This window comes from Lagopus muta, chromosome 2 (assembly GCF_023343835.1).
Source record: "Lagopus muta isolate bLagMut1 chromosome 2, bLagMut1 primary, whole genome shotgun sequence".
NCBI classification, from domain to species: Eukaryota; Metazoa; Chordata; class Aves; order Galliformes; family Phasianidae; genus Lagopus; species Lagopus muta.
Window position 1 is genome coordinate 64,228,952 of NC_064434.1, and position 14,945 is coordinate 64,243,896.

Below are 14,945 nucleotides of genomic sequence, written 5' to 3' on the forward strand. Positions count from 1 at the left end.
TGCAGATCTTCTTAAATTAATGACTTGGTACCAAATACTCCATTAGAAGAGGACAGAACAGAAATAGGAACATCTTTGGGAAGAGCACAAGAAACAATCAGAAGCCTAGAATGACTCCCCAGAAGGGGGGGATGGTGGACAGTAAGCAAAAGAGCAAGCATATAGCAAATGTGGTTGAAACAAATCAGAAATATTTCAAAAGACCTTTTTTGTTCTACCTTACCCTATCAGAAATCAAAAGTTGCAGAACACTCAAAGAAATTCAGAGGCAGAACTGCTAAGAAGAAAATGTTGCTGTTTCCTCAAAGCCATTGCCCACTAGCACAACATATACAGATATCCTAAAGATCTTGTTAAGAACGCTATAAAGGTACTCAATGATTACAAAAATATAATATTAAGTAGATTATCTACAGACAAATTAGAAAAAAAAAAAAAAAAAGGGTGAACATTCTCATGCTTTAAGCACCACGCTGAAACTGTCTGGAGTTTTGGCAGAACTTCCATGTTTCTATTCTACAACAGTTTCTTAACAAGTTTAAAACTCCTCTCCAAAGCACCTTGTGTTGGCAATAGTTACCTAGGTACTTCATGAATGATGATCAACAGCTGCACCAATTATCTACCTTATTAAATATATAAACTACTCAAACACTGATTGAATATGCTAGATTAACAGCAACAACAACAACAATATTCTGCTTGAGGGGTAGGAAAGTCACTGGAACAAATGCATCCTAATGCTATGATGCCAAGACTGCCTAGAAAAATGCCAGCCAGCCAGAGGAACAACAACACCACCTTCATCACTGTAGTAAGAGTATCATCAACAGCAGGAACTTACATCATACTGATACTTGTTTTATGCAGCCTGTTTCTTAGCTTAGTTAAATCTTCTAATCATACAACCAATCATCCAGTTTGAGGAAGGCAGGAATTCTTTGCCTTACTGGACTCTGACCCAACGGTCATGATTACTTCTGGGAAAAGATTCATACATTTAAGCTTCCACACACAATGTTTTGCATCTAACATCTCTAACAACACTTTGTAGAATTTGCCTTTTTTTTTTTTTGTATCTAGATGTGCACATTCTTCAAAAATGATCAACATTTCCTCCCCCAACAAGGAAACTCTACCATCTCTAACTACTGGCATTTGCAAAAAGGCTCTTGGCTGTAACACCTGCCTGTAAGTAGACCGTTTTGCTGTAGCTTATAGGTATAAACATGCTACTTAAGAGCTGGACTTCTGAATGGAAATACTTGTTCCTTTGTATATTAGAAATATCTTTGGCAATCTGTCTTTGTTATGTCAAGAAACGTTTCAGTGACTGACTGTGGCAACAAAATGAAATAACTTAAGGAAAGACTGGAAAACTGAAGTCAAATACAGGTTGTGACTGGTACCACTACTTGGAAAAGTATATATTTTCTTCCCTCTGCTTTTAAACCTGGAAAAAAATGCTGCACTTGTGTGTATTTCCTAAGTTACCATGATCACTCCAGCACTTAAAATCATTTTGTGCTCATCTGACATTCACAGTAGTTCAGAATAGAGCAGGAAAAATGTCTCCACCCTAGGAATGACTGACTGCAACAGAGCAAATCAACAGTGAAAATACCTATGGTTAAATTCCAACACCTTTGCACCACCAAGAAATCCATCATGCAGAAGTCACCTGACAGAAAAGACAGACATGAGTATACATTTACCTGCTCAAGTAGCTGACGCAGTCGGTGAAGCTGAGACTCCAATTGCTTATTGTGATCTTCCAAAATTTGCATCCTTGCTTCCAGGCGACCTTTATGTTGCCTCAGAAGTTTAGCTTCAGCAATGAGCTCAGCATCTTCAGGAGCATGCTGAGGTGAAACAATGGAGTCAGGAGGTGATGCAAGAGGGTTAATTCCTCTCCGAAGATGTTGCTCTTTTAGTTGCTCATATTCTATCTGCAGACTCCTGGTATATTGAAGACAAGAATGGTGATGTAAACAATTTAAAATAAAAACATCCTTAGATCAAATTATGCTATCATTACTTCCAACTAGAGAATATTAGTAAGCTTAAAGACAATGTCTTACATGCAGTTTATGAAAAAATTCTAAACAATGAACCTATGCTGTTTTATTGCAGACTCACCCCCTCTACCTAACCGAGCTATGCCATACACGACATGCCTTGGATGATTTCTTTTTTTTTTTCCTGGAATCATTGTAATAATGACTCCTAAACGCATCTCTCTTCATCTTCTCCAACAACAATACATGGCATACACTTAGCTCAAACAATGAATTGAAAATTCAAAGACTAAATAGGATGCTTATGAAACACCTTTGTTCTTCTTCAAGGTCAGCAATGATGCGTTCCAACTCTCCTCGCTCTTCCTTTTCCACTGATTTCAGTATCTGTGCAGGACTCTGTGGCTGACTCACGGGTGACTCTCCTCCCAGTGTCTGACAATACTGCTGGATAAGAGCATGCTCATCCTCTCTGGAGCAATACAACAATGCAGATTAAGACAGAGCAAAAACACACTTATTACGTGAACAGACAACTTCATCAAACTGAAAGGTTTCATTTGCTTGTTTAGGTGGAAGGACTAAGAATAAGAAATAAGCCTGCAAGATTTTGAAGTATGTTTTGAAGTGTATCTCAGCAAATTGTATTCAAATTCATGAATTGTTTCTAAAAATACTACAAAAGCTTATAAATACACAATGCACAGGAAAAACAGGATTGATTAGTAGTAGTGTACAACAACAGTTTAATGTATGCATGAAGAACAAATGCTGCTGGTGGTTCAGAAATTGTGAAAACAAGAACCTGAGAATATAAACTGCAAATGACCTACTTGAAATGCCTTAAAAATTTTAAAAAACCATTAAAAGTGTAGTTAATCAAGTTCAGACCAGGTTCTGATGTGATAAAGAAAATGCCATGGCACTTCTCCATCCTTTTTCTTTTAGTAAAAACAAAATAAACCAAAAACTCCACTCCTTATAATCAAGTTTTTTCCAAAGTGATGTGAACTCTGTTGGGGCTTTACACACCATGACACACTGCGTGTCCATTGAAACGTGCAGGATGTTCCCACAACACAAACTGAGACAGCTGCAATAAGCAGGAAAGTGGTAGCATCTTAACATCAACACCTTCAGCAAACAAAGCAGCACAGTGTTAAAGCAGACTAATGAAAAGAAACAAAGTTCTATCCTTCAGGTTTCAAAACACTATTTAAATATTAATTTAAATGATACAGTGTAACTTCTTTTAAGCTTCTTTTGTGCTGAAGTGTTGATGTTGTCAGGGAAGGTTCATCCAGTAAAGTAGTTTAGTCTGCCTATTTTAATTAGGCATCAGAAAGATACTGCCTGCTTTTTCAGATGATGAATTAGTTTATAAGCAAGTATGTAGGTCATTTGAAACAGATTTTTTTAATAGTGCTCTGCAAAGTTGGATTTATTATATTAGAATTTATTAAAACTTAAATTCTGTCAAGATTTTACATTAGGTATAACCTCATTTTTTAATAAGACATATAATCCACTTTTAAGAAAGAATTTACAGTGGGAATACATAGATATTTTTCACTCTGTTGTGTCCTATAGGTGACACCAAAACAGATAAATCCAATCCTCCTTCAAGAAGGATTCCAGATAACATTAAATATTGGACTCTCAGTTATTAAGTACAGAGAAAAAATTCACTTCCTTCCTCATTCATTGGCTTAGAGCTTCAGAGTCTGTATGTGACAGAGTGAATATTGACAGTTCTTTTTAAAGGCACCATATCTTGCAAATGATAGCAGTTTTTTTCATGTGCTAACAGTAAATCTGATAAAAACAGTTTTCTAAAACAAAAATATGATTTTACCACTAGTCTAGTCTAACTTGCAGAATTACTATTTCAATTAGCAGCAACTTAAATCTGCATCAAAAAATCTCATGACTGTAATTAAGGCTCACTAGTAATTAAGATTCATTAGTTGCACAGGAGTTCTGGCACTGGTCTTCACAATGACCTACAACTGAAAGGAGTCAGATGTGCTCTGTGGCATGGAAATACTTTAATTTTGAGAAACCCAGAACTTTATTCATCAGAATTGGTTGGAGACAGCACTTGGTCACCAACATAAAAACACAACATCCAAATAATTTCCTTAGTCTTCTTGGTGGTTACTTTTCTGAGGACTCTGCGTACCTCAAGAAAAAAGCAGAACTGCACAAAATTATTTCAAGAGTAGAGACTGCATTTCCTTTTCAGCATTCCATCATACAAGAAAGCAGTGAAAATAACATCCCAGAAGTTCAGTTTTGAAAGAAGTACACCTCAAACAAGAAGAACACCCCAACAAGGCTAGCCAATGAAAATGGCATTTGAAATATCCTATTCTCTCTGAATAAGTATTTTCAACAGATCGATTTCAGGAAATGCATGAAGGGAGCAAGAGACAAAAAAACAGTGCACATCATTTTCCTTCATCAAGACTGAGATGTAGAGAGAAAAACTCATATTTCCTGACAGCCACGTTTCGTCAGTGCTTCACAGAATCACAGAATTGTAGGGGCTGGAAGGGACCATCGAGTCCAAATCCCCTGCCAAGGCAGGTTCCCTACAGCAGGTTGCACAAGTAGGTGTCCAGATGGGTCTTCAGTATCTCCAGAGAAGGAGACCCCACAACCTCCCTGGGCAGCCTGTTCCAGTGCTCCATCACCCTCACTGTAAAGAAGTTCTTGCACACATTTGTGTGGAACTTCCTATGCTGCAGGTTATGTCCGTTTCTCCTTGTCCTGTCTCCACACACTGCTGAAAAGAGTCCGGCCTCACCATTCTGCCCCCCACACCTCAGATATTTATAGACCTGGATCAGGTCCCCTCTCAGTCTTCTTTTCTTAAGGCTGAACAGACCAAGTTCACTCAGCCTTTCTTTATAGGGGAGATGCTCCAGGCCCTTCCCCATCTTTGTGGCCCTCTGCTGGACTCTTTCCAAGAGATCCCTGTCTTTTTTGTACTGGGGAGCCCAGAACTGGACGCAGTACTCCAGATGAGGCCTCACCAGGACAGAGTAGAAGGGGAGGATCACCTCCCTTGATCTGCTGGCCACGCTCTTTTTAATGCACCCCAATTTTATTATTATTATTATTATTATTATTATTATTATTATTATTATTATATTTGTTATTTTACCTGATTAAGATTTTAGATAGTAAGAGATTAGTATATTTGCAATTCTCCTTCCTCCATTATCCTCATTTTTCCACCAGTGTTCTTTTCATATCAAGCACCATGTATTCTAGTTCAAATAAAGCATACCTTGGCCTGCTGATGCGATGCCAAATATTCAGAGCAGGGTCAAGAAGGTACTCTGAAATGCTATTTTGGTCTTTAACTTTAATCTAGACCTAATTCCTCACTATGACAAGTTGCTTTTTAACCATTTACACTATGTCATAGTATTTAGATGCTATATACTGGGACTCTATCTTGACTCATAAGACATTGAGTGGCAGTGACAGCTCTACGTATCACTGTTGTTCGTTGCTTGCTCCTACCCCTGCACCTGAGTGCACAGCTCCTTAATAAGAAAAATATCTTCAGGTGACTGTAAAGTGCCATCAACTGCATTGCATACACTAAAACAACTGGTATTAAAGGCATTCATTAAAAAAAGAAAAAAGAAAGAAAAAAAAGAAAAAAAATAGCTACTAAACATTCATGTTTACACACTAATAATTTATACTATTGTCCAGCAAAATTAATTTCAGTGTGGGCTAGCTAGGATGGTTCATACATTACAGGAATAAGAGAAATACGTTCTCCTATTTCTCTTCTGTCTTTTAATTTTCCTACACTGTGATTTGTCAAATTGTAAGGCATGGCTTTCCGCAAGGAATACCATTTAACCTTCTTTGTTGAAAAGTCTTCATTTCTCCTTATGAAAAGTCTTTAATGCTATTATGTGAGAAAATTAAAACATGAGATAGTTAAATTGTTGTTGTTAAGAGAATGGGCATGCTACAGCAAATATATTTTTTGTTGTCTACAAATACTTTTCCAGTTCAGGAAAATACATATTTTAGTAGAATTTTCACGTCCCAGAGGAGTGCAGAAATTCCTAAAGAGTCAAGGGATATCATGAAAATATTCAAGACAAGAGGTTAATTAAAAAAGAACAATTCATTGAAGAATGATTTATTTTTCATTTCTGTAAAGAAACCTCATGATATTTAACCAACAGCAGAAGCAACCTTGTTGTCTCTCCTTAGTCTTCCTTCGTGGTTATTCTTCAATGAAGAAAAATTCTTACACGTACACTCTGAAGAATGAAGTGTGTTAAACTTACTGCTGATGAACTTGCTAACCTGACAAGGCTAAAGCAAGTGATCTTCCAATACTAAGTGCAACTTTGGTTCTGTTACAGGTCCACAGTAAGCTGTGGGATTACTGAGGACTGATAAAGATTACAGAACATAACTCCAATTTCAAAGAGAGAATTTGATTTTAAAATCATCAAAAATTTCCTAAAGCTTCAAAAGTATATAAGAAAATGAGATTTTTCTCAGGTTTCCCACAGATGCCTCTGAGCTGAAAAATGCACATCCAAGTTACAAATTGCTCCTTCTAATTCAGTCTATACAGAATGATTATAGCATGCATATTTTAATGTCAAGCTGTCAAACAATAAAAAATAGAGCTGTGCTATAAAGCTAGATTCCCAATGTTCTCCCTGTAGGTGAATTATGAACTAAACTGGGATCCTGATCTTATGAAGAAACATTTAATACATCCTAAGTTTGGGATCTTCTGTTTTCTACAATAATTTAATTACAAGTTTTAAATGACAGTTCTTCAGAAATTTATGAGTACTTCTGCACGTAGCTTAATAGAAATATGCAGTGTTATCCACAAATTAAAAAAAAAGTGCCTCTGGGTAAAACAGCTTCTTTTTGTCCTCTTTGGCCTCTGAACTTCTCTATATTTTCTTGTGTAATAGTTCTCTTCTGACAACAGGACTGAGACACAAATTTGTAAAGTCTCTCTACCAATTTCATACAAACATTCACCATGTTCACCCCTCTTTTTAAAATAAAGAATATTTTTGTAGGTAAGAAAGAAAATTGCATTTAAAAATCAGCAGCTGAATTGCCAATAAAAATTAAATGCACAAATCTCCTATTACTATTAGAATGGATGGCTGTTTGGTCTTATCATGCACATTTCTCTTATATGTGCACATTCTTTGAATCCAAAATATACAACTCAATCAAGCGTATAAGCATATTGCTGCTTTCAGGTTTACCAGCTTTCCCTACCAAACAACAGTCCTTTTTTTTCTTTCTTTTGGGAAGCCAAAAGGAAACGGTTTGGCTGCACTTCTGCCATTGGTTTCCCAGTTACACATGGGAGAAAAAAAATTAGCTTTATATAAGTAGAGCTTATCAAATGAAAAAGAATTTGAAGGTTATTGCAAGTGCTTCTTTGAAGCAGAGTATTTAAAATCTCACATTGTTAGTAAATTTGGAAGTAATTTCATAGTCAGATTTTAAAACAGTAAATGAAAGTATACTGAGAATAACAGCATTTTCTAACTAACTAATTTGTTTTCCCTTAAAAAAGGTTTATTATATTAATTAATAATTGTAAAGAGGCAGGGTCCCACCACACTGATTTAATTAACAGAACAGAAAACACAGAATGGTTAAAACATCAATGTATTTTATCACTTAAAAAGCTGTACTTAATTCATCAGTAATTAAAAGGGTTTTATGCTTTTCAGGTTCATCAATTCATTTTAACAAAGCATTTTATAATAAAAATGTCACACAGTTAAAAAGGAAAACAACTTTGATAAAATTATGTAGGACTATGTTTAAATTCCCAAGTACAAACATGAATCAGTAGCCAGCAAACTGATACCTAAGCGAGAAATAGCAACACTCTTCTGTATAGCTTGCAGTATTGATCATTTTCTTGCAACGAATAAAACTGTTCTGGGAGGTAGCAAAAATTATTGATCCATTCCACTGCCTACTTTGACACAGAAGTTTTCTTTTGTACTATGATAAAAGCAGGAAAGGAACACAAAATAGAAACAACAGAATTGTGATTTTTTTCCAGTGACATGAAATTTCCTCATTTTTGAAGTGGAGTGGCTGATAAATGTAGAGTTGCCTTATTTCACCAAACAAGAATCACCTATTTATACAACTAATTCTTGGAATAATGAAATTTAGCCAGGTCTTCTTGGGGTCATACTAATTTGTTGCTGTCACTGGAGCTAAAATAAATTCAGTGTTACAGCTTGCAGAGGATTATAATCTACGCCTATAACCAAGGTTCCCAGCAGCCTGAATGAGCAAGAGTTACTTACACGCTTCCTGTGGTGGAACTGCTGTCTGTGAGGAAGGAGCCATTGGTCCTTTCCATTTGTGCAAGCCTGAAAGGCAGGGAAAGACCATGACTTTCAGAGATCGTGCTGAACAGTTTCAAAAGAGGCACTGAGAAGATCACTTCTGCTTAGAAACAGCTCAGATGTGGTAACTTTCGTACACATGAGTAGGAATAAATATGTAGATTTACCCACCAGAAAAAAACCTACAATTCAGAGAGCTTTTATGAGAAACTTATGCTACAATGAACTAATTCTACTTCCTAAGCTGCAAACAACAAGCATGTGTTCTATGTCTAAGTGTGGGGAAAGAAATGTCGGTTGTGCATAACAGTAAGATGTACTGACGTCAAAGAGGTGCTGCAGAGCTTGGATACAAGAAATTCCTGCTTGTAGAATAGAAGATCTGCATTTCTGAGAAACTTCAGGAGAAGTACTGGTACAAACTGGTTCCATGGTCTGAATAATTCCCAGAGGGTAAGGTTAACTACAAGATGTTATCTCAGCATACCATAATAAACTGTAACAAAACCTAAACAAGAAGAGGAAGAGAAAAGGGAGGGGTTAATCAAGTAGTAAACAGGGATGGCACATCTGCTAAGGGAATTAGAAGAGTTGGATAGGCTGCAAACCCTGGAGTACTTAACCAATGAGAAAGCAGAAGAAGGAATTCGCTCCAGAATGTAGGAAATAAAAAATGTTGCACTCTCCAGTTGTGCGCTTCTTTACCATGAAGGTTGCTTGTTTTTGTAGAAGTGTGAAAGAAACTCTGATTCATAGCAAATTCTGCCTAAACCTGGACTACTGCACATGAGCATTTCTCACTTTAGTAAATTTATCACTAGCACCACAACAACTCTCTGTTCTATTTCAGGAATTTTCTATCTATTCAGCTTTCTAGGGAAGATATACTTTATTTATGTAAGACATGTAAGAGTCTAGAAACACTTGACACTATGCATATAAATACAGGTATTTCATTTGCTGTAAAGATATCTTAAACTTCACACTCAAATTTGCAAGTGCAATATGCATTATTACAAACATCTTCGAACTTTATTTTTGAAAGCAATGGGTAAAGACCTAAAAAAAAAAAAAAAAAAAAAAAAAGAACTAAAGAATTCCAGTGTATTTTTTTAGCATGGAACAAGTTTGCCCATCTGTATGCTTGTTAGTATTCCTCAGAGTTGAGGAGCATCAGTGAAAGCATGCACAGGTTGAAGTTGTCTTGATCACCTTGGCTACCAGTGCAATGCTGAGTCCTAAAGGGAGGCTCCCTCAACTGAAGGGCGGAAAAGCTGCTAAGTGACTCAAGACATCCAAGCTACCTCTGCTATCAGCCATCTCAAGCAGCTCTAGCTCCTAGCAAGCAACAAGCACAAACAGGGTGCTTGCAAGTCTTTGTAATACTCTGTACTTTGTAATACTTTTCAGCTCAGCATCTTTAAGACTCTCATGAAACATCGCTGGTTTTTAAACTCATCTTCATATCCCCTTGTCATATAAGGTGGTAAAGCATTTTTTTCAGGGAGCAGAGTTTCCTGAATTTCTAAGTCAGTAAAACTATCTTGCAAAGGCAGATTCTACTGCTATCGTCAGGTTTTCAATCCACACCATTTAGTGAGGGTTTGCTTAGAATAGCATGGGAAGCCAAGAGACAAGAGAGGGAGACAGGAAAGGAACTCCATTGCTGCAAAATGCCTTTAGGTGAGAGACAAACTGAAAGCTGAGAAAGTGTACTAGAAGCAACTCTGAGGTGACACAGAAGAAAAAGGCAGCTGATTGCAGATATGTATTGTATGTACATAGGATTTTTGCGGAAACACAATGTAACCATAGGAACTGTAATCAGAAAACAGACTTGAATGTTCTTCAAACAGTGACAATAAAGGTTTTAACCCTAATACACTGTTTTCAATACAGTCTTTTTAACATGATCCTAGTTATTTCCTCTAATGAAAAGACAATCACATAAACATAAGGTTGACTGCCAGTTTCACTTGTGGTATGCATAACTATTTACAGTTATGAACACTTTTCAACAAATATTTCAAAACACTGAAATCCTTTACTAATTGGCTAACAGGTCTGTTTTCCATCAACATAGTACTTCTCAAAAGAAGCTTAGATGAAAGGATCGGGATAATGAAAATATTTACTAATTTATATGTGAAATATTCGTGGTAGCAGCTTCACCTAGAAAGCACACAATAAAAATTATTAAAGCTACAGAATAAATTATGTTTTCATTTTTTAGATCTTATTACTGGAGGAAAAATACCTTGAAAACTTCTAGATAGCTTATGAGTAGAAAAATTAGGTTGGATGGATATGTTTTTGTTTGTTTGTTTGTTTGTTTTTTGGTTGTTGTTATTTTGCTAACCACCTTTTGCACACAGCAGGTACAGGTTGGGCTTTGCATCCTGAAAAAGCACTAAACAGTGCATAGTCCACATTTAGAAATTTAATCAACTGAAGGGCAGACTTGAGGAGGAGAAGAGGGAAACCAGCTCACAGTACTTGGGATCTCCATTGATTCTTAATGGGGTACATAGTTATAGCCTCATCGGGACACAGGAAGCCATCATGGCATTACAGACTGAAGAAAGGACATAAAGGGACAAGGAATTCTTACATCTCTGTAGAGAACTCTGATTTCTTTGTGTACTGATGGTAGACTTATCCATAGTCTTCAGGTGGTTAAAGCAGTGAGAAGTTGTAGATTCAAAGAAACACTGGCTGATTTATATGAAGGACATGTTCCGAGTAATTGACACATACTACAACTTTGACAATATACTACATTTTTAAAGAAGAATTAAAATGCAGTTTGTTGAGATAAAAAAAAAGCAAAAAAAGAAAAGAGATGAAGCTGACACAGTAGACAATCTTTCAGCATCAGTTTCAGTTCCATTTTTCAATCTTTACAAAGATCACGTGATAGGTAACATCACATGTCAACAAACATCTATGTTACCTGGGTTTTGAAGCTTTATTTATGCTGCCCATAAGTAAGATTACAGTAGCAAATAGGTAACTTGAACATAAGCTTTTAATGTTTATTCAAAAAGCTGAAAAAGTTCATTTTGTTTGTAGGATGCATAGATCGATTACAACAGAAAAAAAAAACACCCAAAACAAAACCAAGTCAGTTCCTGTGGGAATATGGATCAATTTCTGTCTTGCCTATAAGCAGACTGTCTTTGTTTATTTTTGAAAGAGTAGCTCTGGTTAGTGCTTAAATCTCATTGGCTACAAACAGACAGAAGAGAGCTCAATGAAACACTCAAGCACAGAGATGGACTCAGTACAATAAGCATTATATCCTAAAGGGTCTTGGGTGACCCTATAAAGGTTGTAAAATGTCTGTAATTAATATATCCTCTGCTATAAGTCAATGGCAGTGAATAGTGCCAGCCTATCACAAAAGTAAAAGTTGGCTCTAAAATACATCTGAGAGAAACTATATATCAACAAGCTAAGTTTATTCCCAAAAGTTAAAAATGAAATAAAAGGAAAACAGCGCATTTCAGAAATAATATAGTAATTCTGCAAGTTTTCATTTTGTATGACAGTTGACAGATTGAAAGCATCTACTTTATATTTAATATGACTGTATTCAGAAGCTGATGATTTAAAAATGTTTGACTTACTTCTGAGTACAGAGAATTATATCTTTTTAATAAATAATGCCCAGCCAGTAGAGTAGATTAAAATCAGCAAGAATCAATCACAAAATGCAGTGTACTGGCAAGAAACAGTCTGTTCATTTCTTACCTAGTAGCATACTGCTCTATCCTGGAGTGTGTGTCATCATGAAATAGCTGTGGAGACTGAGAAGGGCTATTAAAAAAAAAAAAAAAAATTATTGGTGTCAAAAGCAATTCATGATATAGGTAGAATTATTTTAAAGTAATTTAGACCGATGACAAATAAATAAATTCACAATATTGCTGAAGGGGGTTGTTGCTTTGGGTCTGCCATGCCCTGTAGCTCATGCACATCAGATTAGCCGCAATTCAGCTTAGAGAAAAGTAGTCTATCAAGCTATCTGGACAAAGGGATTCTGCATACTCACTCATATTGCTCTGGCCACATACTGATGAGAGTGATAGGACTGTAAGGAAGACAAAAAAAGGAAAGAGAGAAAGAAAGAAACTATGAAACAAACTTTGGAGACATTTAAGCAAGAGAATGCTAGAGAAACACTTATTATTTAAACCAACAACCCACTCATTATTTGAACCAGCAACAACTGACATTGAAAAGAGACAGCAACAGATATTACAGCATATCATGGAAAGACAGGAGACTGAGTTACAAATTTCATTTTGTTAAAAATCACATTCTAAAAAATACCAAAACAGTATTACTGATTAAACTGGAATTTGCAAACCACAACCAATTTGTTTAAATACTGTCAAGCATTGGAGCATTCCTTTTAAACTAACTAGAAAATACTCTTACAAAAACATACTGGGGAAAAAGAAACACAACAACAAAACACCCCACTGTATACAGAAGTTATCAGTGCTTACTTTCCTACTGCATAATAATAATCTAAGGTAAATATATATTATATAGTATTCTGTCATGATAAGCATTTAGGATTTCCAATTTAACTTTTTTCAAGAACCATACTACTGAGAATTGTCACCTGAGGCAGGGAGAACCCATACCAGTAGTTTCCTCAGCACGACAATTTATCTGTGCATTTTCCACATGACAGGCCAAAAGAGTTTCACCCCAACCTGTGATTACAGTTTTGATACTCAAATTCCTGGCACCCTTGGCAAACTTTTGCTTCCCTTTGTTTGTGACATAATTGTTGTTAAATACAGATCAGTCAAGGACTGCTCTGATGAATAACATTTGAACATCTGTGTGTACATTATGCTTAGAACACAGGCCATCAGATATGCCAGTTTTCAGATTACTTCCTTCTGTTTCTTAAACGATAATGAGTGGGTTTTGTTTACTAAAAAAAAAACAACAAACAACCACACAATCCTTTGGTGACAAAATTAGCATGGACAAGTGCACTGGGCTTTGCCACACAAGCAGAACACATATGTTGAAGTTCCACAGTGGCTGCTGGTAGTCACTAAGTGGTGCAGTGTTTAGACAACACAAGCAGAAGCAACCACAAACTCCAAGACATCAGAAGGAGTCAATTCATGAAACCATTTCTGATGGCCTGTTAAAATATCTTGATTTTTTCCATATAAGATCCTCCTTTGCTGACAGCGACCAACTACCTAAGTAAATAAAGAGTATTTCTGTCAGCACAGTGATTAACTGGGGAGACATAGACAGTGCTCTGCTCTAACAGTCCTCCTGTATTTCTGAAGTTTGTAGGAACCTCATTAGCTCAGCAATTTCTAACTTAAGCATGACCATATAAAGAGGAAGGTTCCAGAAGGCTCCAGTCTCCTGAAGGTTATAAAAGTTTTTTTTTTTGTAAAACAACCACTAAGATCTCTCCAAAATTAACTGCTACATGGCTATATGGCCAAATACTTATCAAAATAAAAACATGTACTTTTCAAATTCAGGCAAGATCTGCAAACAAAGCAAACAACTGCCCACTCTTTGGTTTCATTTTTTTTTGTTTTTAATGGAGCAGACCGGTAATGCTAACAGCATTTGCTCTATAATTAAGCTTACGTCTCCAGGTTGTCACCCTCTAGAACTGTTTGCACAGGCAGGTAGCCAAGACGTGGATGTTTTGCAAAATACTTCTTTGAGCGGAACTTGTTCTTCAGCACCTTGGTGAAGTCTCGCACATCTTCCCCAGATGTTGTCTTAAAAAGTTAAAAGAAATTAAATTGAACATTGCCAAATAGCACTGACAATGATACTGCTGCTACTCTCCTGGAAGAAGGAAGAACTTCAAAATGTTAGCGATGTTAAAAACGTCTTTTTAGCGTTGTGAATTACAGCACACTTATAATGGAAATGCATCTACAAACTCCCTTCTATTAGAAAAAAGCAGCAAGGCTTCAAACTTCCAGCAATGAATGCACTAGATTTACCAATTACTTCATAAATTAGAGAAAAACTGAAACAGGTTCAAGTCTTAAGCTGAGCATTTACAAACAGTCTTACAAAACTGAAAAGACCAAAGTTTGCCAGATGTAAGGGGATCCTATCAGTTACTGAAAGTAATTCTGACAGTATACTCATGCACATCAATCTTGTTACTCACCTTCACAGAAAAAAATTAAAGCCTTGCAATGGCTTTGCTGAAAAAAAATACAGCTAACAGAAATGGCTTTACTTTGAAAAACAAAAAAAAAAAAACAAAAAAACAAAAAAGCCAATAGACCACACAGTTTACACAGCCCCACATATTCACAAATTGCCACAAAATATTCAATGCCTGCTATTACATACCTGAACTGAAAAACCTTATAATGGGATAGAAGCAGTAAGTGCTAAAGCACTCTCTCCTTCAAGAGCCAAGTTTTAATGAGAATTTTCTCATGTTACCAGATCTCTTCCTACAGATTTTTACAATTATCTGTATCATTCCAGGGCCAAGAAATAGCTGCAG

General features: G+C 36.2%; 1 protein-coding gene across 11 annotated transcripts in view; it reads right to left on the bottom strand.

Moving 5' to 3' along the window:
• Positions 1-14,945, bottom strand: part of UTRN (utrophin) — a 344,046-nt gene that overhangs the window by 13,917 nt on the left and 315,184 nt on the right. For 8 of the 11 annotated variants that reach the window (XM_048937877.1, XM_048937876.1, XM_048937879.1 and 5 more), the window contains 6 exons: positions 14,057-14,193; positions 12,468-12,506; positions 12,167-12,232; positions 8,372-8,437; positions 2,332-2,490; positions 1,716-1,959 (listed from right to left, as the gene is read on the bottom strand). In XM_048937877.1, the coding sequence (XP_048793834.1) occupies positions 1,716-1,959; positions 2,332-2,490; positions 8,372-8,437; positions 12,167-12,232; positions 12,468-12,506; positions 14,057-14,193 (711 nt within the window). The remainder of the gene's footprint in view (positions 1-1,715; positions 1,960-2,331; positions 2,491-8,371; positions 8,438-12,166; positions 12,233-12,467; positions 12,507-14,056; positions 14,194-14,945) is intronic. The other 3 variants (XM_048937878.1, XM_048937886.1, XM_048937880.1) reach the window with 2 other exon arrangements.